This window comes from Canis lupus, chromosome 10, assembly GCF_011100685.1.
Source record: "Canis lupus familiaris isolate Mischka breed German Shepherd chromosome 10, alternate assembly UU_Cfam_GSD_1.0, whole genome shotgun sequence".
Classification (NCBI taxonomy): Eukaryota; Metazoa; Chordata; class Mammalia; order Carnivora; family Canidae; genus Canis; species Canis lupus.
Genome location: NC_049231.1, coordinates 1238620 through 1264803, shown reverse-complemented (window position 1 = coordinate 1264803; position 26184 = coordinate 1238620). Strand labels below are relative to the sequence as shown.

Here is a 26184-nt window from a genome sequence, read left to right as displayed (position 1 = left end):
AAAAAATATTTTATTTATTCATAAGACACAGAGAGAGAGAGGCAGAGACACAGGCAGAGGGAGAAGCAGGCTCCATGCAGGGAGCCCGACGCGGGACTCCATCCCGGGTCCCCGGGATCAGGCCTTGTAAAAAAAGCGGAAGGCGCGCCCAACCGCTGAGCCACTCAGATGTTCCAAGATTTTATTTGAGAGAGCGCAGGAGCAGGGAGGAGAGGGAGAAGGATCTCCCAGCTGAGCAGGGAGCCCAACTCGGAGCTCTATCCCAGGACCCTGGGATCACAACCTGAGCCGAGGCAGACACTTAAGCAATTGAGCCCCCCAGGGGCCCCTAATTTTTTTTAAAATTATTTTTAGAGGGGGCGGGGAGAGTTCAAGAGCCATGGGAGGGGCAGAGAAAGAGGGAGAGAGAATCTCAAGCAGAGCTGAAACAGGGCTTGATCCCAGGACCCACCCTGAGGTCATGTTCTATGGTTGGTTTCATGCTACAATAACAGAGTTCAAAAGGTGCAACAAAGACCTTGTAACTTTATTTCACCCTTTACAGAAAGTCGGTCAACCCATGACCTAGATCTTCACCTTCAAGATTCCTGCCTAAAATGTACTCCTCTCACTCATTCCTGCTGTCACCTCTATGAGACTGTCAAGAGTCTTTTTAAAAATTTAAAAACGGGGGCACCTGGGTGGCTCAGCGGTTTAGCGCCGCCTTCAGCCCAGGGCGTGGTCCTGGAGTCCCCGGATCGAGTCCCACATCGGGCTCCCTGCATGGAGCCTGCTTCTCCCTCTGCCTGTATCTCTGCCTCTCTCTCTGTGTGTCTCTCATGAATAAATAAATAAAATCTTAAAAAAAAAAAAATTTAAAAACGTAATCCCCCCCCCCCCTCCCGAAAAAAACACATACTTCTCCTACAAATATAAAATTAACAGGAGCCAAACATTTATTTACCGCATTGATGGCACTACTAAGATGGTAAAGCTGGTTTCAGGAGCACTTAAAAAGCCAGGCCAAAAAAAAAAAAAAATGAAAAGAGAATGAGGTTGCAGGTTAAACAAAACTGGTGAGTGTTCTACAGAGCAATAAAACCATAACTTTGGGGCAGCCCGGATGGCTCAGCGGTTTACCGCCGCCTTCAGCCCAGGGCGTGATCCTGGAGACCCGGAATCGAGTCCCAAGCCGGGCTCCCTGCATGGAGCCTGCTTCCCCCTCTGCCTGTGTCTCTACTTCTGTGTCTGTCTCTCATGAATAAATAAAATCTTAAAAACACACACACAAAAATACGTAACTTCGGGTTAGCTTTTTTATCACTCATAAATTTTGAGGTTTAATATTATAAACAGGGAAGTCCAGAGCACCTGGGTGGTTCAGTGATGCGGCTGCCTTCGGCTCAGGTCATGATCCCAGGGTCCTGGGACAGAGCCAGGTGTAGGCTCCCAGCTCAGCAGGGAGTTTGCTTCTCCCTCTGCCTCAACACGACCCCCCTTGAGCGCTTTCTCAAATAAAATATTTTTTCCAAAGGTTTTCAGAAGCTGCGAAATAAATAAATAAATATTAAAAAAAATTTAAAAAAAAATATTTTTAAAAGCTAGCAAAGTCAAATATAGGCACCTTCGCCTAGAGAACAATCCTTGGGGAGGCAGGTTAAACCAAGTCCCAGTATGAAGTGAAAGGTCATCCCTCCACTCCTTTATTTCCATGTTAGGGATTATATATATATAATTTTTTTTTTTTTTTACAAGGCCTGTGCTAATCCTTCCAGTCAATATCGGCCTTTCCTCCTTTTATGCTCCCATTACTTTTTGGGCCTCCGTTAGAGCACTGGATCTTTGTGTATTTTGCTCTCCCCAACAGGCAGTAGGTTCCTGAAAATCATAGTATTGGAAAGCTGGGGCCTGGCACCCCTTTGAAACGAAGATTTGCGCGTGGTGTCCACGGTGTGTGGTTCCTGGCACCGCCTTGCACAGCACGAATCCCCGGGTCCTTAACGCTGTGAAGCCGGTACTTCCCCCAAACGTCCTAGGACGCCCCGGCTCCCTTTGTTCCCCTTGCTTCGCTGTTCGGGGCCCCTCTCCGGGGGACGCAGGGCTGCTTTCATTCCCCGGGTTCCTACCCCTCATCAGGGCCCAACCAGGTCCAAGGGACAAAGGGGCAGTTCCACGAGCAACGGCTGAGCTCGAGCGCGGAACCCGCTCCACGACGCGCGCGGAGGCCGCCCGCCCCCGCCGGCACGAGCCGTCTCGGAGCCAGGGCACGTGCCCGCCCCAGGGCCAGACGTCCCTCCTCCGCCGAACACCTCGAACTCGCAGCGCCCCTCGAGAGGCTCTCCGACCGTCCGGGGGCCGGCCTTGCCCGCGGCACCCCCGGCCCGGGCCTTCTGTGCCTCCGGGGACCGGCTCGCTCCGTCCAGGGGAAGCAGGGCCCTCCGCTTCGGCCTTCCTCCCGCCGCCAGCACAGCCGCGTCTCGGGGACGGCGTCCGGGCGCGTGGCCCGGCGGTTGGCCGCCAACGGCTTCCTACGGCGAGGGGGGAGCGCGGGAGCAGAGGCGGGAACGAGCCGGGCCGGACGGAGCCGGCGCGGGGCGGGGCCAGCGCCGGGAAGGATCGCGAAGGAGCTGGGAGGCCCCGCCCTTTCCGTAGATATCTCTAGAAAACCGCGCAGGAGCCCGAAAACAAAGAGTGCGCACGCGCGGCGGCAGGGCCCGGGCATTTTGCTGCGTCACCAGCCGCCGCCCGGCCTCACCACCCCTCGCTCGCACGCACGCACGTTCATCCTCCGTCCTCGCGCCCCGATTCCTACACTTTCCTCTTCTCCGAGACCGGAGGAGCCGCTCTCTCCGCGCAGTGCATTCTGGGGACCCGGGTCGAGCCCGCCGTCGCCTGAGGGAAGCGAGGAGAGGCCGCGACCGGGAAGAAAGCGCCGAGTCGCCACCGGAGGAGAGTCGACTGCCCGGCAGCTGCCGCCGGAGAGGCCCGCCCACCCGCTCGCCCGGCCCCCCGCCCCGTTCACGATGTGAGTGCGCCGGCCGGCCGGGGGAAGGTCGCCCCGCGGGGAGGCCGAGGCGGCCCTCCCCTCCCCTCCCCCGCCCTGCGCCCCCTCGGCCTTCTCCCCGCCGCGGCGGCGGGCGTTCGCTCTTGCGGTGGGAGGTCTGGCATCCTTGTTCCGGTTACCGTTGGCGGGCGGAGGACATTTTCCCTCCAGATGTCCTTTTTCCCCACCTCGGACCGGCCCTCGGCTTCCCCACGCCGGAAGCCCCACTTTTCCTCGCTTGCCGGCCCCGGTTGCTCGCACTCCGCAACTTAGCCGTAGGCCTCAGCCCCCGGGAGCTGTGGGCGGTGCGGAGCCTCCTGGAGACCGCTCGGCTGGGGCAGTCCGCTTCTGTGGCTCCGGCGCCGGGCCCGGACCCCGGGCCCCGGACCAGGTGCACCTGCGGGGGGCGCTCCCCGAAGGCCGGCGGCGCTCCTCGCAGAGCAGCACGCGGCCTTCCGCCGCGAGCGACAGGTACTGCTCGGCCACTGCAGGGAGGTCACAACGTCATCACAACTTCCCCAGCTCTCTCCGGGGTCGTGATTTCTTGGGAATGGGTCTTCCCAGGCCTCCCCAACTCCAAGCTTTTGCCGAGAGTGAAGGTTGCCAAAACTCAGCCTTGCCCGTGGCCGCGAGGAGTTAGCCTTGAGCAGGTAGTTCGCACGTGTCGAATCGAAAGATCCTTGGGGACGTTTTCTGTGTTCAGCGTTAGACTGGAGGTGAGGTTTCACGATCCTGTTTTAATTAAAGGTGAGATAGGTACGTGATTGCCCTCTTGTCTTTAAGAGCTTAAATTTGTTTACGTTGGGTAGACAGGTGTTTTTTTGTTTTTTGTTTTTGTTTTCTGGGCAATTTTAGTTTGTGGTAAAAAGCGAAGCTTAGGGATTTTTAAACGAACGAAAGTTTTTGGCACTCCGTTTCCAGGCCTTACAGTCTTAGGAAAAGCTTTCTCTTTGCAGATGGGAGAGCCTTTGGTTTTATAGGGTTTTTTTGGTACTACATGCTCCCTAAAAGTTTATACATGTATGGAGTAGTTGAAGGGTAACAACTTTAATTCCGGTGAAAAGTAACTCTCTCAAAGGTTTACTTAATAAAATGATACTAATGGTGAGTATGTTGTGCTCGACCTCTAAATGGATTAGTAAAGGATACACTGCAGCTGGTTGATGGAGAGCAAGCCTCAAGAACACAGTAATACCATGTAAGAGGGAACTACCAGAATATTAGGTATTCCCCGTGGTGTCTAACAAAATATTTCGATCTGTGTGAGGTAGCTTTTGTTTTTCTCTTTGCAATATCTGTTCCAAATAACGTTAGCAGGATTGTCTCCCCCCCCCACCCCAGGATTGTCAGTCTTAAAATGCCTTTTATACTTTGAAATTCCATGAGTCGAGAATAAATTGTTTGAGAAGCTACCAACTGTTAATAGACTAATGTAGCCAAATAAAATATTTTTTCACTAAGAAATACCAAGCTTTAAATGACTTGAAATATACTTTTGGGAGGGCACATGAAATAAAGATAAGAGATGTTAGGTAAATAGATTAAAAACTCAGATGAAGCGGCAGCCCCGGTGGCTCAGCGGTTTAGCGCCGCCTTCAGCCCGGGGTGTGATCCTGGATACTCGGGATCGAGTCCCATGTCGGGCTCCCTGCGTGGAGCCTGCTTCTCCCTCTGCCTGTGTCTCTGCCTCTCTCTCTCTCTCTCTCTCTCTCTCTCTCTGTGTGTGTCTCAATGAATAAATAAATAACATCTTAAAAAAAAACTCATGAAAAGTGTTAATAATAAACCAAAAAAAGCAGTCTAAGTTACAAGAATGCTACTTTCAAAGTGTGTTTTGAAGAGATTAGATAAATCTCTTTAAAATAAATGCCATCTTGCAAGTTATTTAGGGGATTTTTTTTTTTAATTTTTATTTATTTATGATAGTCACAGAGAGAGAAAGAGAGAAAGGCAGAGACATAGAGGGAGAAGCAGGCTCCATGCACCTGGAGCCCGATGTGGGATTGGATCCCGGGTCTCCAGGATCGCGCCCTGGGCCAAAGGCAGGCGCCAAACCGCTGCGCCACCCAGGGATCCCTAGGGGATCTTCTTGAACTAATGACTTGAATAAGTTTAGAAGATGAATATTATGAATCCGTTATTTCAGTTGGAAAAAAACTTTAGTAGGTCGTTTAGTCCTCAGAAGGATCTGGCCGATAAGGGTTCATTTTGTTGATGCTTGCTATGAACTTTCTAGTTTTTATTTTTATTTATTTTTAATTTATGTTTGTTTAATCTTTTACCTCAGCATGGGGCACTAACTCAGGAGACCAAAATCAAAGAGTTGCATGCTCTTCTGATTGAGCCTGCTGTAAAACTTATTTTAAGGTGGAGAGAGACATTCATGCTTGGATATTTTAAGGGTTTTTAAGGTCTGTTTTTTCTTATTTGAGTACTGTTTAGTGGTGGTTTTTCTAGGACATTTTTTAGAATCAAGTTTTTAAAGTTTTGTTTAATAGTTTACATAAAAAATCTCTCTTTTAACCTTTTTGGAGGAGACTGGTTTAGGACTTGTCACCTTCAAAGGTGTAGGGGGGTGTGCTAGTTTCCTTGCTTTTTTAAATTTAGTCTTTGTAGTTGGTTTTCATTCCAATTTAGACTCATGAACAATAGATACAAAGTAAAAACGTTTTTTGTTTTGTTTAAGATTTTTATTCATGAGAGACACAGGCAGACAGAGGCAGAGAGAGAAGCAGGCTCCATGCAGGGAGCCCGATGGGGGACTCGATCCCAGGACTCCAGAATCATGCCCTGAGCTGAAGGCAGGCACTTAACCACTGAGCCACCTAGGGATCCCAAAGTTTTGTTTTTTAAAGGAAAAGTTGTTAAGTTTTTGTTTTTTTTGTTGTTGTTTTTAGTAATCTCTACACCATCATGACCTGGAGGTCAGGAGTCCCATACTCTGACTGAGCCAGCCAGGCGCCCCTGTTTTGTTTAGTTTGGGGCTATTTGAAGTCATTATTTGGGTTGTCTTGTACTTGAATTAAGTTGTCCAGAAATGTACTGTGACTATCTCAAACATTGATTAAAATCTTTAATAGTTTACCAACACTCAGCTTTGTAGAATTGAGCCCCCCAAAATAAAATGATCACTCTTTAGCCTCCAAAATATAATAATGAGCATAAGGTATATGGTTAATTTCTGGAAGTTAAGAGTAACTGATGATGGCTTTTTTTCAGTGTTGATTTCCAAACCATTGTAACCTGGCAACTGGATTTTCTTCTTTTTTTTCTATGCTTAGTTAGACTTTAACTAGAAAGCAGTTGAAACTGGAAGTGACAAATCAGTTCAGTGCAGGCAAGTATATACTGTTACTTAAGATACACATGTTTAATTGTATTTTCTGTTTTACAGTCTTCTTGAAGTCTTCTTGGAGTCCTCTGAGTGATAGGGATGTCATTTTTCAAGGAAAAATACTCTTGTATTACGGACTGTTTAGAACCAGTCTAGCTTTTAAAGTTTGTTTTTGTTTTTTTAAGATTTATTTATTCATGAGAGAGGCGGAGACCTAGGCAGAGGGAGAAGCACGCTCTTCGCAGGAACCCTATGCGGGACTCAATCCTGGATCCCAGGATTATGACCTGAGCCCGAAGGCAGCCGCCCAATCGCTGAGCCACCCAGGCATCCCATAAATTCTTAAGATATTTTTTCTGAGTTCCTAAATGGGAAATTGTTGATCCTAGTGTATTCTGTTACAGAAGTACAATATGTATTGTAGTAAACTTTATTATGTACTGTGTAGATTGACAGTGATTTTAAATTGAGGCTGACTTCTCTGTTTCCCTAGGACACCTTTGAACTTCTGGTTTTTCAGGAAGATGCCAATTACTTTACACATTACCTTGAGCAGTAGTATGTTCTTCCCCCTATTGTATTCCAAAGCCATAATGTGCTTTAGTGCATTTTCTGTACAGTAGTTGATCTTCACATGTTGTCATACTTTATTATTAAAAAAGTATTTGTCAGGGTCCTTTCCAGCTCAGCATTTTAATTATCTTTGTGTACGGAAGGCTCTAAGTCACAGACAGGTGTTCTTAAAAATTTTAGTATATATTTAAGTTCCATAAATACTAGTTCACACAGTGCTAATTAGTATAAGGAGTTGTCCTAGATAGAATTGGAACTCAGGATTTCTGACAGAAAGGTTATTTTTTCCACTTTACAGAAAGGAAGAATAATTTCCCAGTGATCCTTTTATTTCCAAAGAAATAACTATGTCTCTCTAGTTCTGTCTTATTATGTAAACTGTTTCTGTTAAAACCTGTGCCACTTCTTGACATACGATAATGGAGTCCAGAGGCTCTGAAATTTTTCTCTACTGGAGGCACTGAGAACGTTGACCTTGAGTCTTATTTGTTCTTTTTTTTTTTTTTGAGTCTTATTTGTCTGAAGAAAAATTACTATATCTGCTTTGGAGATATTTAAAAGAATGCACAAAAGTGGGAGTGTAGGAAGGTTGGAGTTGCTTGGAAGAAAGGCGCTAAGTCTTGGGAGAAATACCATCTTTAAGAACAGCTTTCACTTTTACGTTTAGAGTAGGAATTACCAAATAAAGGAACTAATAACACAGGTTCACAAATGTTCTTGGTTTGCCCTTTTATGTCTTAGTAGGTTTTTTGTTGTTTCCTTTTTTTTTTTTTTTTTTTTTTTTTAATGGTGTTGCTGGCCAAAAGAAGTAACCTAGCAGTTCTGTTAGTTAGGTAGTTAGGTCAAAACAACTTAAGTAATTTATCCGAACAACCTAGTAGTCTTTGAAAAGCAAATACACAAAAATTGAAAGAAAAAGGTTTTTTGTTTTGTTTTGTTTTTAATAACCACAGTTACAGAATATGAATGCCCTTTGGGCACTGTATAACTTCTTATAACTTGAATTCAGATTAGATATGTCTATCTCAACTTCTGTTCTCTACTGTTTTGTTTTTTTTTATGGGTCCCTTTCTCCCCCCCCACCCCCCCTTTTTTTCCTCTAAATCACAGCAACACCAAAATTCTAACTTTGGAGAAATGAAGATTAATGGAGAGGGATGTGGTGCAGTCTGCTTTAAAACTGAACCACCTGGTGTCTGAACTGAGGTTGAGTATCACTAAATTTTTCTCAAATTTAAAATATCTTGCAGCAACCCAGTAAGTTTCTTGTGGTGCCCTGATGCACCTTGGCAAGTAATTTGGAAGCAACTGGGTCAGCATGTGTATTCAGATCACCTATCTAGAAAGTTTTACATGGTAGTACAACTGACATACAGATACTCTGAAAGTATGAGAAGCATATCTTGGGTTTTGTTTGAAGAAAGAATATGTGCATAAGAGAGTGTTGGATTGGGGATCCCTGGGTGGCTCAGCAGTTTAGTGCCTGCCTTCTGCCCAGGACGAGATCCTGGAGTCTCGGGTTCGAGTCCCCACGGCCTCCTTGCATGGAGCCTGTTTCTGCCTCTGCTTGTGTCTCTGCCTCTCTCTCCCTCTCTCTGTGTATCTCATGAATAAATAAAATCTTTAAAAAAAAGAGTGTTGGATTTTTAGACATTTGTGGACAGGGCTTTTCACTGCTCAATTTATGTGCAGTCAAAAGCCCAGTCCAAAAAGGAACTACTTTTTTCCTTTCTAATAGCAGAATTTCATGTTTCCATATCATTCCTCACTTAGTACAAACTAAAAAAGATTTACCTGTGTCTTGATTCCTTTTTGTAAATAATAGACTATTTGACAAACTTAGTTTTAAAAAAATCAGTAATTCTGAATTTTATAACCTCTTTATTGCTGATTTTTTTCCTTGGTTTTAATGATTTTTCTTTTATAATCTTTTATGATGTTTATTTTTTTAAATGTTTTTTTTTTAAAGATTTTATTTATTTATTCATAGAGATGCAGAGAGAGAGAGAGAGAGAGAGAGAGAGGCAGAGACACAGGCAGAGGGAGAAGCAGGCTCCATGCAGAGAGCCCGACGTGGGACTCGATCCAGGGTCTCCAGGATCATGCCCTGGGCTGCAGGCAGCACCAAACCGCTGCGCCACCAGGGCTGCCCTCTTTTATGACGTTTAAAGATACTCTGAGATGTATAAGAGATCATCGAATCTAGTGTTTAAGAAGCTTCCTATTAAATAGAAATGTTTACTTCTAAACCTAGAAAATACTAGGTTAAGATTTAGTAAAAAGCTAGTCTTCTGATTTCTATTGTTTTATCTTAGAATTCAAAGTGATCCTGTAATTCAGAAAAATAATGGTGCTCCATTAAGAGTTAACTTGAAAGGAAACTCATTGGGGCACCTGGGTGGCTCAGTGGTTGAGTGTCCACCTTCACCTCCGGTTGTGATCTTGGGATGGAGTCCCACATTGGGCTCCCTGTGGGGAGCCTGCTTCTCCCTCTGCCTATGTCTCTGCCTCTCTTTGTGTGTCTCATGAATACATGAATTAAAAAAAAAAAAAAAAAAACTAAGTACAGTTGATTCTTGAGTAACACGGGTTTGAACTGTGTGGGTCCATTTAGGCAAATCTTTTCCAATAAATACAATAAGGTTAGTGTATTTTTTTTTTTTTAAGATTTTTTTTTTTAAGATTTTATTTATTTATTCATGAAAGACACAGGGAGAGAGAGAGGCAGAGACACAGGCAGAGGGAGAAGCAGGCTCCATGCAGGGAGCCTGACTTGGGACTTGATCCCAGGTCCCCAGGATCACAACCTGGGCTAAAAGCCGCACTAAACTGCTGAGCCACCCGGGCTGCCCTCTTTTTTAAGATTTTAACCAACTGAGCCATCCAGGCATGCGCGCGCGCGCACACACACACACCCTTTTTTTTTGTTTTTTAAATTTTTATTTATTTATGATAGAGAGAGAGAGAGAGGCAGAGACACAGGCAGAGGGAGAAGCAGGCTCCATGCACCGGGAGCCCGATGTGGGATTCGATCTCGGGTCTCCAGGATCTCGCCCTGGGCCAAAGGCAGGCACCAAATTGCTGCGCCACCCAGGGATCCCTTTTTTTTTTTTTTTTTTTTTTTAAGTAAGTTCTACAGCCATTGTGGAGCCCAGGGTGGGGCTTTGACTCACAACTCTGAGATGAAGACCTGACCTAAGATCAAGACAAGAGTCTGACTCCCTTAACTGCCTGAGCCACCCAGGTGCCCCTGTGAAATTTTTTTTTTTTTAAGGACTTTCTCAACATTGTTTTTTTTTTCTCTAGTTTCTTTCTTCCTTTCTTTCCTTTCTTTCCTTTCTTTTCAAGATTTTATTTATTCATAGAGGCACAGAGAGAGAGAGAGAGGCAGAGACACAGGCAGAGGGAGAACCAGGCTCCATGCAGGGAACCCGACCCGACATGGGACTCGATCCCAGGACTCCAGGATCACGCCCTGGGGCTGCAGGCGATGCTAAACAGCTGCTTTAGCTGCGTCTCTTGGGCTGCCCTTTTTCCTCTAGTTTCATTGGAAGAATATACAGTGTATAACATATGATATACAAAGTATGTGTTTATTGTTTACATTTGGATAAAGAGTCTGGTCAACAGTAGGTTATTAGTAAAGTTTTAGGGGAGTCCTAAATTATGCTTGGATTTTCATCTTTGTTAAGGGGTTGGTGCCCTTAACTCTCATATTCAAAGCTCAGCTGTACGAATAACCAGAGAAAGTTTTTGTTTTGTTTTGTTTGAGTGTTGTGATGTGTTACCTATGTACACATTAAGATAAACTGTAGTTAGTAATGGACCTGATCCCTTTACCCCCCTTCCCCAATATTTCTTAATATTTTTGGACTACATTTAACTTGAATGTAAGTTTTGTTTTGTTGACTGCTCTATCTCCAGAACGATTCCTAACCCCATATTTAATAAATATTTGTTTATTGAATAACATTCAAGCTCAAGCTCTAAATGCATTTTATCTGCTAGGCTTGGCTACATGAAGTGCTTGATAGTGAGGGTTGGGCCTAAGGGTTCGTGTGTGTGGTTTTTTTTTTTTTTTTTTTTTTTTTTTTTACTATTACTCTGTTATTCTGCTATATCACATTTCATCCAAATTCAACTATATCTTCTGTAGAATGTAGGTGGTCAGTGTTGAAAGATAAAGTTGATGAGAACCATCTATAAATTGAATACCTGATTTTATATTTTGTTAATTGAGGCTATGCTGTATTTTGGGAAATCTGGGGGGGAAAAGTATTGCCAAATCCATATATACCTTCAAAGTTCGTTGGACTTGTTTGTGAGCCCTTTATGTATTTACTACTTTTTTAAGATTTATTTATTTATTCATGGTGGCGGGGGGGGGGGGGCGGTGTGCAGAGACAGAAGCAGGCTCCATGCTGGAAGCCTGACGTGGGACTCGATTCCGGGTCTCCAGGATCACGCCCTGAGCTGAAGGCAGCGCTAAACCACTGATCCACCCAGGGATCCCCTGTATTTACTTTTAAAGATTTTATTTAGGGGCGCCTGGGTGGCACACTGGTTGAGTCTCTGCCTTCTGCTCAGGGCATGATCCCAGGGTCCCGGGATGGAGTTCCACATCAGGTTCCCTGTGGGGAGCCTGCTTCTCCCTATGCTTGTGTCTCTGCCTCTGTGTGTGTGTGTGTGTGTGTGTGTCTGTCATGAATAAATACATCTTTTTTAAAAAGAGAGATTTTATTTATTTGAGAGCAAAAGATAGAGCAGGAAGAAGGGGCAGAGGATGCCCCAAAGAGCCTCTATCTTGTGACCAAATGATAATATCTGAATTATTTCCCAATGATTTAAAGTAAGGAGTCCAGTACTAATGATCTATCACCTTTGCATATGATAGAAACTTTTTGGCGGGGAGAGAGAGAACATGAACAGGGGGAGAGGGAGCGGGAGAAGCAGACTCCCCACTGAGCAGGGAGCCCGGTGCTGGGCTTGTGATCCCAGGTCCCTGGGATCATGACCCAAGCCAAAGGCAGATAGTTAACCAACTGAGCCAGTCAGGCGCCCTAGAAACTTTTTATGTAAGGATCTTATTTATTTAGTTGAGAGAGAGTGGGCCCTGCCATTGCACTTGGTGGAAAAGGGGCAAAGGGAGAAGCAGACTCCCTGCTGAGCAGGGGACACACACACACACACCCAGTGCAGAGCTCAGGGGACCCTGAAATCATGACCTGAGCCAAAGACAGACAATCAACCAACTGAGCCACTTAGGTGCCCCTGTTTCACTAAATTCTGATGTACAGGCTCAATACTTTTCATATTTGCTGTGTGTGATGGTTTGCAGTACCTGCTTATAAAAATTTCTGGACATTGTAAATTCTGAGAGAGAAGAAATAAAGATGTTGGAGTTTTGACTAGTGTTAATGGTAGAGAGACAGGTCATAAGCTATAGAATTCTATGTGGAGGGGATCCCTGGGTGCAGCAGTTTCGCGCCTGCCTTTGGCCCAGGGGAGCGATCCTGGAGACCCAGGATTGAGTCCCACGTGGGGCTCCCAGCATGGAGCCTGCTTCTCCCTCCTCCTGTGTCTCCACCCCTCTCTCTCTCTCTCTCTCTCTCTCTCTCTCTCGTCCATCATAAATAAATCTTAAAAAAAAAAAATTTATGTGGAAATTTTCTTCTCTCGAGATTTCCAAAGCTCGGGCAGCCTGGGTGGCTCAGCGGTTTAGCGCCACATTCGGCCCAGGGTGTGACCCTGGGGTCCTGGGATCGAGTCCCACATCGGGCTCCCTGCATGGAGCCTGCTTCTCCCTCTGCCTGTGTCTCTGCCTCTCTCTCTCTCTCTCATGAATAAAATAAAATCTTAAAAAAAAATTTTTTTTTCCAAAGCTCTAAAGGGATGATGGCTGCCATTAGTGTGTGTGTGTGCTTGTTTATTTTTAACTACCCAGTTAAAGAATAAACCGAATTCCTTTCCATTGTCTCCAGGGGCATCTGTTGATCTGGCCTTAACTTGGTTTTCAACTTTCAGCATTGTGAACTTACCCCAAGTTATGTATGTCTGTTCTTCCAGTTCACAAAAGGCTTGAGGTTTTTTAATGGTCTCTTATAATTCAGTATGACTTGCACATAGAATTACAATATTTGAGAAGTTTTCTTTAGCAAATTTTTTCCATTTAGCTTTGTTGGTGGTCTAGTCTGTTTGGACTGCTGTAACAAAATATCACAGACTGGTTAGTTTATAAACAGCAAAAATTTATTGTCTTACTATTTTGGAAGCTGGAGGTCCCAAGATCAAGACACCAGCAGGGTCATCTAGTATTAGAGCCCACTTCCTGGCTTTTTATTCAGGAAGGCTCTACCCTCATGACCTAAGCACCTCCCAAAGGTCTTACCTTCTATTATTATCACACTGGGCATTGGGATTTCAACATACATGTTTTAGGGGATGAATTCAGACCGTTGCACTGATGCATCTTTTTGGGGGGGTTAATCTATTTTTTAAGGTGAAAGGTACTTGCAGTTTTCTACGAATTTGAATTAAAACTTACCAGATTCTAACATATTAAAAATGGTATTTGGGAACAAATAATGGTACCCCCTCTGTCCTTTTAAGACAAACTAAGAAGTTTTAGTCAAAACTATAGTGAATTTTAGGTTCTGCAAAATTTAGTTGCTTGAATAGATCTGGGCCTAATGTTGAACTTGGAAGTTCTTGTCGGGAAAGCACAGAATATCCCACTGTGGGGGTTTTCAGTTTTGTTTTTAAGTATTGGATTATTTATATAGCATATGCGGAGGTAAAATTTTTTCATTTACATCTGTAGGTATATACTATTAGAGTGAACTGACTGACTTGCACAGTGGTTATGAATTTTGCCAATGTTAGTATAAGGCTGGAAACAAATTCAATATAATTTAGGAGCTGGAGTTAAAGCTAAACCAGCTTCTCTTTTGGTTAATAAAAAAAGAAACATGATCCTCAGAAGACAAGCATGATTTCACAAACAATTGATTACTCTTCCAGATGAGTGTGGATATATGAGTTTATTACTAGTTTAGGGTTAAGTTATAGGGTCCCCTCTTGTATTTTTGATAGTTTAGATCAGGACTTCCTAATAAACATTACGCTTTGCAAGCCACAAATATCTGTCTCACATGCTCATTTTTACAATGCCTTACAAATATAAAAAACATTTTTGGCTTCTGCACCAAACCCTGGTTTAGATCATTTAATTTTGTTATTTGGAAAATGATTGTAATAGCTTGCTAGAGCTGCCTTAAAGTACCAGAGATGGGGTGACTTAAACAATAGAAATTTATTTCCTCACAATTCTGGAGGGTGTTAGTCTGAGATCAAGGTGTCAGCACGATTGGTTTCTTCTGAGGCCTTTTTCCTTGGCTTGTAGATGGCCCTCTTCTCCCGTGTCTTCATGGGGTCTTTTCTCTGTGTCCTTGTCTTTTTTTTTTTTTTTTTTTTTTTTAATTCATGAGACACACAGAAAGAGGCAGAGACACAGGCAGAGGGAGAAGCAGGCTCCATGCAGGGAGCCCGATGTGGGACTTGATCCTGGGACTCCAGAATCACGCCCTGAGCCGAAGGCAGACACTCAACGGCTAAGCCACCCAGGGATCCCCCTGTGTCCTTGTCTTTTGTAAGGTTATCAGTCATGTTGGATTATGGCCCACCATAAGACTTCATTTTCAGAGATTCTCTTTCCGGGATGCATGGGTGGCTCAGTCACTTAAGCATCTGCCTTTAACTTGGGTCATGATCCCAGAACCTTGGGATCAAGTCTGTGTCAGGCACCCTGCTCAACAGGAAGCCTGCTTTTCCCTCTGCATCTCCCCCTGCTTGGTTCTCTTGAGAGAGAGAGAGGGTTCTATCTCTCTCTCAAATAGTCTTTAAAAATAAATATCTTCTGTCCAGATACATTCACATTGTGAAGTCTGGGGGATTTAGAATTTCAACATATGAATTTGTAGAAGATTACAGTTCAGCCCATAATAATGATCTAATCCTAGATAATTTAATGTGAATTTGAGAAAAGGAAAAAGATTCTCTGGTTCCAAAGTTCTCAGTATGAACAAACTGAAGAGCTAATATGATAGTTGGATTTTTATGTAGCTGTTCTAATAACCATGTCACCATTAGTGTGTTCTTTCACTATTACAGTAGGCTTTTTTTTTTTTTTTTTTTTAAGATTTTATTTATTTATTCATGAGAGACACAGAGGCGGAGAAGCATGCTCCATTCAGGGAGCCCGACGTGGGATCCCGGGGCTCCAGGACCAGGCCCTGGACCAAAGGCAGCGCTAAACCACTAAGCCACCCGGGCTGCCCCACAGTAGTAGGCTTTTAATATGCAACTTTTACAAGGTAAACATAATCTTCAGATTATGTTAAATTTGGCTACAAAAGCATTTACCAGAGTTTACCATTTGTAAAATATATTTGGAATAGAATCCTTTCATTAATCAAGTAAAACACAATTTCTTTTTTTTTTTTTTAATTAATTAATTATTTATTTATTTATGATAGAGAGAGAGGCAGAGACACAGGCAGAGGGAGAAGCAGGCTCCATGCACCGGGAGCCCGACGTGGGATTCGATCTCAGGTCTCCAGGATCGCGCCCTGGGCCAAAGGCAGGCGCCAAACCGCTGCGCCACCCAGGGATCCCCCAATTTCAAAATTAGACTGGGTTACACCAAAGGAAGGAAGTATTCTCTGCCAGAATCCTTTAGTAACTTTTTTTTTTTTAAGTATAATGAAAAAAAAAGTATAATCAGCATAATTCCCCATCTACCTGTCATCCAGATTCAGTGTTTCACAGGCCTTTGCCACATTGCTTTATCTGCCCCCTTTTTCTTTCCTGAAATCTTTTATTTTTACTTTATAAGATTTCACCTTTTTGAGAGAGGGGGAGTTGAGCACACGACTTGGGATGGAGAGGGGAGAAGACAACTCCCTGATGAATGTGGAGCCTGACCCAGGACTTGATCCCAGGACCTGGATATCATGACCTGAGCTGAAGTCAAATGCTCAGCCAACTGAGCCACCCAGGTGCCTCTGCTAAAGCCATTTATTTATTTATAAGGGTTTTTATTTATTTGAGAGAATGGGCGAGGGTGTAGAGGGAGAAGAAGCAGACTCCCTAGTGAGCAGCAAGCCTGAGGTGGGGCTCGATCCCAGGACCTAGGAATATCATAACCTGAGCTGAAGGCAGACTCTTTAAGACTGAGCTATCCAGGTGCCCCCCTGAAGTCTTTTAAAGCAAACTCCAAAAATAAACTCCATATACCTAAGTTTTCATCTTCAGTGGATTTTTTCCCCCCGTAAAAATAGTGCCTTTCATGCCTACCAAAATTTAAGTGTTTTCCATATTATCTAATATCCTGTCCATATTCAGATCTTCAAAGTTTCAGTAATCTTTTTAAGATTTTTTTCACTCGTGAGAGACACACAGAGAGAGGGACAAAGACACAGGCAGAGGGAGAAGCAGGCTCCATGCAGAGAGCCTGACTGTGGGACTCGATCCTGGGTCTCCAGGATCAGGCCCCGGGCTGAAGGCAGGCACTAAACTGCTGAGCCACCTGGGCTGCCCCTGACCTCATAGTTTTTAATAGCTGCATTTGCACAAGATGTCCCAACGTCATCTGTATTTCCCACCTCAGGCCTTGAGGTCAGCCATTTCTTTATAGGAAACCTGGTTCCTTTAGTTCAAATAGTATTTTAGGGACGCCTGGGTGGCTCAGAGGTTGTGGCTCAGAGGCTGGCGTCTGCCTCCAGCTCAGGGTGTGATCCTAAGTCCTGGGATCGAGTCCCACATCAGGCTCCCTGCATGGAGCCTGCTTCTCCCTCTGCCTGTGTCTCTGTCTCTCTGTGTGTGTCTCTCATGAATAAATAAAATCTTTAAAAATTTTTTTCTGTTCTTAAAAAAGGAAATAGTATTTTAGCACATGGTATTCATTGTTTTGTTTTGTTTTGTTTTGTTTTTTGGTATTCATTGTTCAGGTTATCACGAGCACTTTTTATTTTTTAAAGATTTTATTTATTTATTCATGAGAGAGAGAGAGAGAGGGGCAGAGACCCAGGCAGAAGCAGAAGCAGGCTTCATGCAGGGAGCCTGATGTGGGACTTGATCCCGGGTCTCCAGGATCACGCCCTAGGCTGAAGGTGGTGTTAAACCGCTGAGCCACCCGGGCTGCCCTCTCGAGCACTTCTTAAACATAGGACTATATGGTCACTTCAATTTGAAAATCAAGAACCAGGGCACCTAGGTGGCTCAGTGGTTGAGCATCTGCCATCGGATCAGGTTGCAATCTGGGGGTCCTGGAATCGAGTTCTGAATCGGGCTCCCTGCGGGGAGCCTGCTTCTCCTTTTGACTATGTCTCTGCCTTCTTTTTTTGTCAAGAATAAATAAAATCTTAATAGAAAAGTAAAATAAAATCTTGAAAAAATACATTTAAAAAATCTATGAACCTAAAACCAGTAAGTTTTCATTATTAGCAAATATTTTCTGTTAAAGACCAACAGGTTACCACATATTGAGAGTGCCATTTTGGTAAGAAATGAGCTAAAAATAATGTGACCTATTCATAAAACTCCTAACTTGTTTGTTAGCTGTATTAACATACTGACATTAAAAGTGATTCCTTAGTCCAAAAGAAGTTTGGTTAGACTTCAGATCCATGTAAAAATCTATTTGTTTTTTAAATTTGTTGATAGATGCCTAAAGAAATAGCTTTACCCTTGCTGCTTGGCTAGTATTTAGACTTTGAAAACTGCCATCCATAGTTTTTAACCTCCTTTGGATCTGATATCAATATCCCAGAGTGGAATATGACTAGTCAAGTTTAACAGTTGTGTAAAAACACTGATGAGCACTTGGTTGCAACTTGTTTATTTATAGGGACTTTAAACTGCTACTCCTTAGGGTTGGGAATTTCAGAGCTTTGAAACTAATTCCTTTCGTTTGAGTTTTTATCTTATGTGTAGTGCTAGAACATACGATAATTAAGTTTTTTAACTTCGAGGATTACAGAAGAGTCCAAAAAATTAAAAAAATATAATAATAAAAATTCCTGTATAGCCAGCCTATAACTTTAACTTTTACATTATCACCAGAACATGCTTATTTTTAGGAAATAAGTGAAACCATTGAAAATCATGTGGTTCTGCTTCCTTTCCCTCATTGTCTTTCTGGTTCATTCTATGGAGCAAATGCTGTTCGGGTGTGTATGTGTGTGAATTTTACTAGGAATTTTTATGCATATGAGGATATTTGTCTAAAGATTACAAAGAACAGTTTTGGGGCACTTGGGTGGCTCAGTCAGTTAAGCATCTGCCATTTGCTCAGGTCATGATCCTGGGGTCCTAGGATTGACCACCACATTGGGCTTCCTGCTCAGTGGGGGAGTCTGCTTCTCCCTCCCTCTCCCTCTGTGCCTCCCCCTCCTGCTCTCTCTTGCTCACTTGCTTTCTTATTTATTTGGAAAATAAATAAAGACCTTTTTAAGAGAAAAACTGTAAAGGAACGATTTTTTTTTTAACTTAAGAATTGGGGGTGAGGTTACTTATGGGTGGCTTAGCTGTTGAGTGTCTGCCTTTGGCTCAGGGTGTAATCCCAGAGTGTTGGGATCAAGTCCATGTCAGGCTCCTGCTTCTCCCTCTCCCTATGTCTCTGCCTTCTCTCTGTTTCTCATGAATAAATAAAATCCTTTTTTTAGAATAAGATTTTTTAAAAGATAATAGTCCAGGTTCTTTCCAGTATAGTATCTATTGGATACATGTGTAGAAGAATAGAAGACTGTAAAAAAGCTTAATTCTTTAATGTCATTAAAGTTAGGAAAATTTGTCCCCAGAAAATGGTTGCCTGATATAGTCAGAAATAAGCTACAGATGAGAACTTTTTTGAAAACACTGTCAAAAAAAAAAAAAGAAAGAAAAAAAAGAAAGCACTGTCAATTCTACCATCATCTCCCCTACCCTCTCCCTAGTTCTGGCATTATAAGTAGAAATGTTTCTGAATTTCAGTTGACAGTGGATTAGTTCTGATGGTTTTTTTTGTTTTTGTTTGTTTGTTTTTTAGGAGCAAGACTAAAGGTATATGGCACATAAATTTTGACAGGGCAATGTAATGGTTAACCCTATTGTATGTTGTTTCATTTTATAATTCTTTCCTTTTTTTTTTTTCATTTTTTAATTCTTTCCTATTGTGAAATCAGTATCATTGTGTTTTAACTTGGAATGCAGCTGTTAAAGAGTAAAGATGTAGTTTCCATTTGAAATTATAGTTAACTGCCTCAAGGGACACCTGGGTGGCTCGGTCAGTTAAGTGTCAGGGTCTTTGAAACCAGATTCAGTCTTGATCCTCAGGGTTGGCAGTTCAAGCCCCTATTTAAAATAATAATAATCTGCCTCAAAATAATCAGTGTTCTAGTGGAGTAGAGAAACGTTACTTATATGCCAAACTCTGGAGGTTATGTAAATACTCAGTTAATGAATTCCAGCTTAACTTTGTCTAATTTTATCTCTTTGTAGGCAGCCTGCTTCTGCAAAGTGGTACGATCGAAGGGACTACGTCTTCATTGAATTTTGTGTTGAAGACAGTAAAGATGTTAATGTAAATTTTGAAAAATCCAAACTTACATTCAGGTAAATTACCATTTTACATCATTGGGTAATAAGTTTGTGTCAGACAACTGAGTAACTTTGGCTAGCTTGTTTTGTGTTTTTACTGAAAATAATACTAATCTTTATCTCTTTGAAGAGGCTCATTTTTTTTTTTTTTTTTACACAGTTGTCTTGGAGGAAGTGATAATTTTAAACATTTAAATGAAATTGATCTTTTTCACTGTATTGATCCAAATGTAAGTAGTCTTGATGCTTTAATTCCAATTTATATGTGAGGAAATGGGCATACATCAAGTACTCTTTTTAGCAGTAAGCAGTAATTGTTTTTCTTAATAGTTCAGAGGTTATGGGACGCCTGAGTGGCTCAGGTTGAATGTTGAGTGGCTGCCTCCAGCCCAGGGTGTGATCCTGGAGTCCTGGGATCGAGTCCCACATTGGGCTCCCTGCAAGGAGTCTGCTTCTCCCTCTGTGTCTCTGCCTCTCTCTCTCTCTCTCTCTGTCTCTCATGAATAAATAAATAAAATATAAAAAATAAAAAAGTTCAGAGGTTAACTAGGCGTATTTATATTTTTGCAATATTTCCCTCTGCAACTGCCTCTCTGCATACTCTTTCTTTTGTTCTTGCTATCACTGTTTGGACTTAGGGCAATATTCTTGAGGTTTGTCTTAATCTAACTTTATAGAATCTTTAAATTATTCTATGATTGTATTATATTTGGTTAATTTTTTTTTTTTAATTTTATTTATTTATGATAGTCACACACAGAGAAAGAGAGAGAGGCAGAGACACAGGCAGAGGGAGAAGCAGGCTCCATGCACCGGGAGCCCGACATGGGATTTGATCCCGTGTCTCCAGGATCGTGCCCTGGGCCAAAGGCAGGCGCCAAACCGCTGCGCCACCCAGGGATCCCATATATTTGGTTAATTTTTTTAAGGTTTTTGTTTTATTCACTTTGTACAGGGAGGGAAAAGTTATTTTTTGCAATTTGCATAGCTACTGAATTTTTAGTAATCTAGGAGATGTTTCTTTAAAGTTGAGAAAACGTAGGGAAAGAAATTAGAAAGGAAAGTTGAGGAATGACAAGCTATTTTCTATTCTACAGTGATACTGGAGAGAAATGATGTGATGGTGCTTTTGTTTTTGTTTTCGTTTTTAGGATTCCAAGCATAAAAGAACGGACAGATCAATTTTATGTTGTTTACGAAAAGGTGAATCTGGCCAGTCATGGCCAAGGTTAACAAAAGAAAGGGCAAAGGTATGTTTCTTTTTTGGGAGGGAAAAATTGAACATTTTTAAGTAATGAAAGACACATTTGGCATGAGGAATAAAATGTTTGTTTCAGAGTTAAGTGGTATTAAAGTCTTGTGTTCTATATGTTTTTCCTTTCTTTGAGTTTTATTAGTTTTAACTTAAAACCAAATGTGGTCAGAATAAGGTCAGTCCCTAGTTGATGCAGAATCTTTTGCTGAATTCAAGAGGCAGATTTTTCTTAGGCTGGCTGGCTTTATTTATTTATTTATTTATTTATTTATTTATTTATTTATTATTCATTCATTCATTCATTCATTCATTCATTCATTCATTCATTCATTCTTAGGCTTTATTAGTTACTTATGTATCACATGGGAACATATTTTGTGCTGCAAAAAAAGTCCGTTGTATCTGAGAAGAGTTCCTACCAATGAATTTTGTTGTATTTATTTTTTAAGTAGGCTCCACACCCAGTGTGAAGCCCAGTGTGGGGCTTGAACTCACAACCCTGAGATAAAGACCTGAGCCAAAATCAAGAATCAGAGGCTTAACTGACTGGGCCATTCAGGTGTCCCTCTCCCCCCCCCTTTTTTTAAATTATGATTAAGAACTGTGAGAGAAGCTTTGTGAAACTATCTTGACTATTAATTGCATTTTACTTCATTCTGATTTTTTTGTAATCTATTATTTTTTTTGTTAATTTTTTGTCTTTTTTGTTAATTCCATGCCTCATTAGTATGAACCTACAGTCCCAAAAATATTGTTTAAGGTACATACATACATACCTGTACGTATAAGTTAACCTAATTACAAGATGTTTGTATTGATCTATAGCTTAATTGGCTTAGTGTGGACTTCAATAATTGGAAAGACTGGGAAGATGATTCAGATGAAGACATGTCTAATTTTGATCGTTTCTCTGAGGTAAGTTCCTATAAGCGCATTTTACCACCTCTCAGTACATTTCTATGTGAATTTAATTTGGTTTTAAAGCACCTTAGTGGTACTTAAGACCTAATTTTTTTTTTACTTTAAAGGTCATTCTGCAGCAAAACAAAGTAAGATCTTAACAATGATCATTTTATCCTAAAGTTTAACATTCTTTTATAATTCTTTTAAAAATTAGTGGTAAGTTCTAAACTTGTATACAGACAAAAATAAACCGTATTGTCAATGCAAATATAACTAGTTTTGGGGGGTGGGGTGTTGGTTTGTTTGTTTTTACAGCCAGTTGTTATTCTAGTATTGAAACGGATTTTTTTTTTTTAATTTTATTTATTTAGAGAGAGAGAGAGAGAGAGAGAGAGAATGGCTGGGACACAGGCAGAGGGAGAAGCAGGCTCCATGCAGGGAACCCGACATGGGACGCGATCCCCGGATCTCCAGGATCACACCCCAGGCTGTAGGCGGTGCTAAACCGCTGCGCCACCGGGGCTGCCCTGATTTTTTTTTTTTTTTTTTTTGAGCATGGATTACTTTGCATTTTAGAGCCATGTAATATGAATATAAACTTTAAACAGAAAAATGGTAGTGAGATGTGCATGATGAGTGGTGTGTAAGGATGTTTTAGTTCGCAAAATTAAGGATTAAAGTAAGCCTTTTTTTTCCAAGATGTCATCCAAATACATATTGCATGGCCAAAGGGGGGGGAAAATCATTGATCTCCCTTTAGGTAGACTAAGCCTTATGAAATAAATGTACTGCAGTAAACCTGATTAGAAAAACAGAATATTGGGATCCCTGGGTGGTGCAGCAGTTTGGCGCCTGCCTTTGGCCCAGGGTGCGATCCTGGAGACCTGGGATCGAATCCCACATCGGGCTCCCGGTGCATGGGAGCCTGCTTCTCCCTCTGCCTATGTCGCTGCCTCTCTCTCTCTTTCTCTCTCTGTGACTATCATAAATAAATAAATTAAAAAAAATTAAAAAAAATAAAGATTTAAAAAAAAAAAAAGAAAAACAGAATATTAGGTTGTAAGTTGAAGATGAGATCCATTTCATGGCTATTTGAAATTTTAATTGACTAGGTTTTGTTTATAACCCTTCTTTGAAAATTAAGGGCTAAAAGGAATGAATTCCCAGTGTCATGTATGCAACTGCTTATTCAACATCTCACATGGTTCTGGCACCTTGATTTCAATTTAAAGAGGAAAGGGAAGATTGGAAGATTCTCTTTATGCTATTCGTATTTCTTACCTGTAGTAATTGGTGCCACCATTTTACCCAGCTCTGCATGTCACAGCTTAACACTGTTTTCTCTTACTGTCTCCATCTAGTATAACATTAACAGCTATCTTTTGTTCTGTTTTTTGTTTTACATCTTAAATAGTTCTTGAATGTATTCAGTTCATTCTATCTCTATTACCATTGTATCCTCAACAGCTAGCATTGTGTTTGGCACATTTTGAGCATTTTTGCTGCTCAAAGAAACTTAACCGAAGTGTTCAACAGTACTGTAGGGAAACTTTATTAGTTATTCATATTATTCAACACCAGGTTGCCCAGAACTTTTATACTGAGCAATTTGAGGATTAGGTAGCTTTTAAAGGGCCCTTCTAACTCTAAAGTGGAGGTAAGCATAGATTTTTGAAGCTTTAATTTTTTGTTTATAAAGTTATGTATGATTATGTGAATATTTTAAAATTTAAAAAATTAACAGAAAAGTTGTCCTTGAAGAGAGAAGTCCCTCCCCATCTGTTTTTAGTTTGATTTTTTGTATCTTTTTAAATAATATACTGCTTGATTTGTGATCAGAAATTAAAGATAGTAAAAAAAAAAAGAAAAGAAATTAAAGATAGTAAGTTAGTATTTCATGTAAGTATGCTGTGTTGTTAGTCCCAACATCTTGTGAGTATACAAGAGTACATACACAAGGGTATTATTCTCCATAGTATATGTACCTTTTATTTCAAGAATTATGTTTATTTTCTGTTTTTAACATGTTACTGCTGTTCAGTCTTTGATTTAGGATTCAGGCCTTTTATACAATGTAATCATCCTGAGGGTCTTTATAATACACATGCCACTTAGCTTAAGATATACAAAGCTTTACAACTACAAATGAATCCCATTCTTTTCCTTAGGCACCAGAGGTAAGCACTCTTCAGGATTTCGGTGTTTAATTTCTGCATCATAGATAAATATTTGCTAGATAAATTTTACTAACTTCACTTTTCTTCAATGAGAACTTAGTCTTCCCTATAAGTTGTCAAGATTTTATGTAATTACCTATAAAAATCTACCTTTTCCAGCAAGGAAGGTACTTAACATTTGTTTTGCTTTTTTTATTGGTGGAAATCTATGACAGACTTAAGGTGTATTCTGGAGCTTGCAACCTCTAATAACTAGGGCTTAATTTAACATCATTTTTAAAACTAATTTTTACACTTCAAATAGATGATGAACAACATGGGTGGTGATGAGGATGTAGATTTACCAGAAGTAGATGGAGCAGATGATGTAAGTCTATAAATTCTTTTCTCTGTTTACTTAAATAGTAAGAAACAATGTATTTATAGGTTGTTTTATATAGATTCAGGATTGCTTTTTTGCCACTTCTTGTTGGGTTTTTTCCCTAAGAAATACAGGGAAAAGCAATTTTGAAATGTGCTCATTTTTGAAGGATAGGTATCTACTAGGGAATAGATGTCCCATGGACCATTCTTCAAAGGACCAGATTTCAAGAGAATCACTGCATGGAGACATCATATGCCGTATTCAATTAAGAATTAGCTTAGAGATTATCTTGACTAAGTTAAACAGGTTTTGCAGCAGGATTGATCAGAAACCATAAAGTAGATGGACCTTTCTGAATCTTTAAGGATAAACTGGATCACTTTTCTCAACATTCCCCCTGTTGGCATCCTGCTAACATCTTCAAGAAAGTTGTTCGGTACAGTTTGAAAAATATGTAGACAACTCAATAGCTAGGATTGGAATTCATTTTGTCTTGTATCAGTCCAGTAGTTTTCACAGTGAGCTGTTTTCCTCTTCCATTGAATGCCAAGGGAAAAGAGAAACCATTTTATACCAAGATAAGTCAGGAATTTAAGGGATGAGCACCAATTCCCATCAAAAGGCACACACTGTACAGGAAGGTAGATCCTCAGCAATTATGTCTCTTCATCTTAAGTAAACCTGTTAAGTTCAGTGATTATATTCATAAGCTTAATATAACCACATATCTTTACTACTTTAGTGAAAGTACAGTGCTTCAGCTTTTTAAGGCAAACTGTTCAGTTAGTAGAGGAATGTTTGATCAACTTGGTAACTTTTGAAATTCTTCTTTCTGCAGGATTCACAAGACAGTGATGATGAAAGTAAGTGTCTTTGTAATAAGTCTATTTACATAGTGATATTTCATATCAAAGACCACAAGCTCTCAAAATAGAGATGTTAACTTCTTTACAATTCTTGCAAGAAAAATTAATTCTTCATGGCCTCTAATAAGAAAAAGTAGAAATTTGAATGATTTGAAATTTACATTTAAAAAGACAATTCGGGGATCCCTGGGTGGCGCAGCGGTTTGGTGCCTGCCTTTGGCCTAGGGCGCGATCCTGGAGACCCGGGATCGAGTCCCACGTCGGGCTCCCGGTGCATGGAGCCTGCTTCTCTCTGCCTGTGTCTCTGCCTCTCTTTTTCTCTCTGTGACTATCATAAATAAATAAAAATTAAAAAAAAGAAAAAAAGACAATTCCCCCCAAAAGAAGACCATTCCCTAGAAACTAATTCTATTGTTGACTGCCTTTTTTTTTTTTTAATAAAGCTTTGAAGTTGATAGATTGTTCCCTTATACTTCACGCTGATCTTTTTTAAATCTTTCAGAAATGCCAGATCTGGAGTAAGAAATGTTGTCATCACCGGATTTTGAGAAAGAAAAGTAACTTCTCTGCAAGATTTCATAATTGAGAGAATTCCTGAATTGATAGCTCTAAAGGCAGATGCTGTATTTGCCTCCTTTAACCCATTTTTCAACCTGTTTGTTTTTTTAAAGGCTTCACTAAGGGTTGATATGTACCATTGTATGGGGCAATTTTAAGTCAGCTAAGGCAATAACCTTATGCATGAACTTTTCCCAGACTTCCATGATGCTGTTGAGGTCCTAGGCAATTGATACAGCAGTTGTGGTAAATAAAAACATTTCACCTCAGTCTCCTTTTACTTCATAACATAGATACTGACATGATAGGAAGATCTTGGCTTAGAAGAAAGATAACTAAATTTTAGATTTTAGCACATGGACTCAGAGTGGCTGATGAAACCAATTGGTTGATACCTTAAACTGGTAACTTGTTCCTCTGGTATATCCTCCAGAATTATTCCACTAAAGTTTTATTTTTCAAAAGATGTACTTCACATTATTGTAAGTGATCACTT

General features: G+C 41.2%; 1 protein-coding gene across 1 annotated transcript; it reads left to right on the top strand.

Moving 5' to 3' along the window:
• The first annotated feature begins 8061 nt into the window (after positions 1-8061).
• Positions 8062-25957, top strand: PTGES3 (prostaglandin E synthase 3). Its single transcript, XM_038549723.1, has 8 exons — positions 8062-8135; positions 19467-19580; positions 19726-19795; positions 20717-20815; positions 21646-21735; positions 24205-24267; positions 25103-25127; positions 25633-25957. The coding sequence occupies exons 1-8, from the start codon at positions 8077-8079 to the stop codon at positions 25650-25652; spliced, it is 540 nt and encodes a 179-aa protein (XP_038405651.1). The 5' UTR covers positions 8062-8076; the 3' UTR covers positions 25653-25957.
• The last annotated feature ends 227 nt before the right edge of the window (positions 25958-26184 follow it).

Excerpts from the sequence above, each read along its gene's own strand:
- PTGES3 (XM_038549723.1), top strand. The coding sequence starts at position 8,077 with ATGGAGAGGGATGTGGTGCAGTCTGCTTTAAAACTGAACCACCTGGTG. Across the intron at positions 8,136-19,466 it reads CACCTGGTGTCTGAACTGAG|GCAGCCTGCTTCTGCAAAGT; the intron begins GTTGAGTATCAC and ends ATCTCTTTGTAG. Across the intron at positions 25,128-25,632 it reads ACAAGACAGTGATGATGAAA|AAATGCCAGATCTGGAGTAA; the intron begins GTAAGTGTCTTT and ends TAAATCTTTCAG.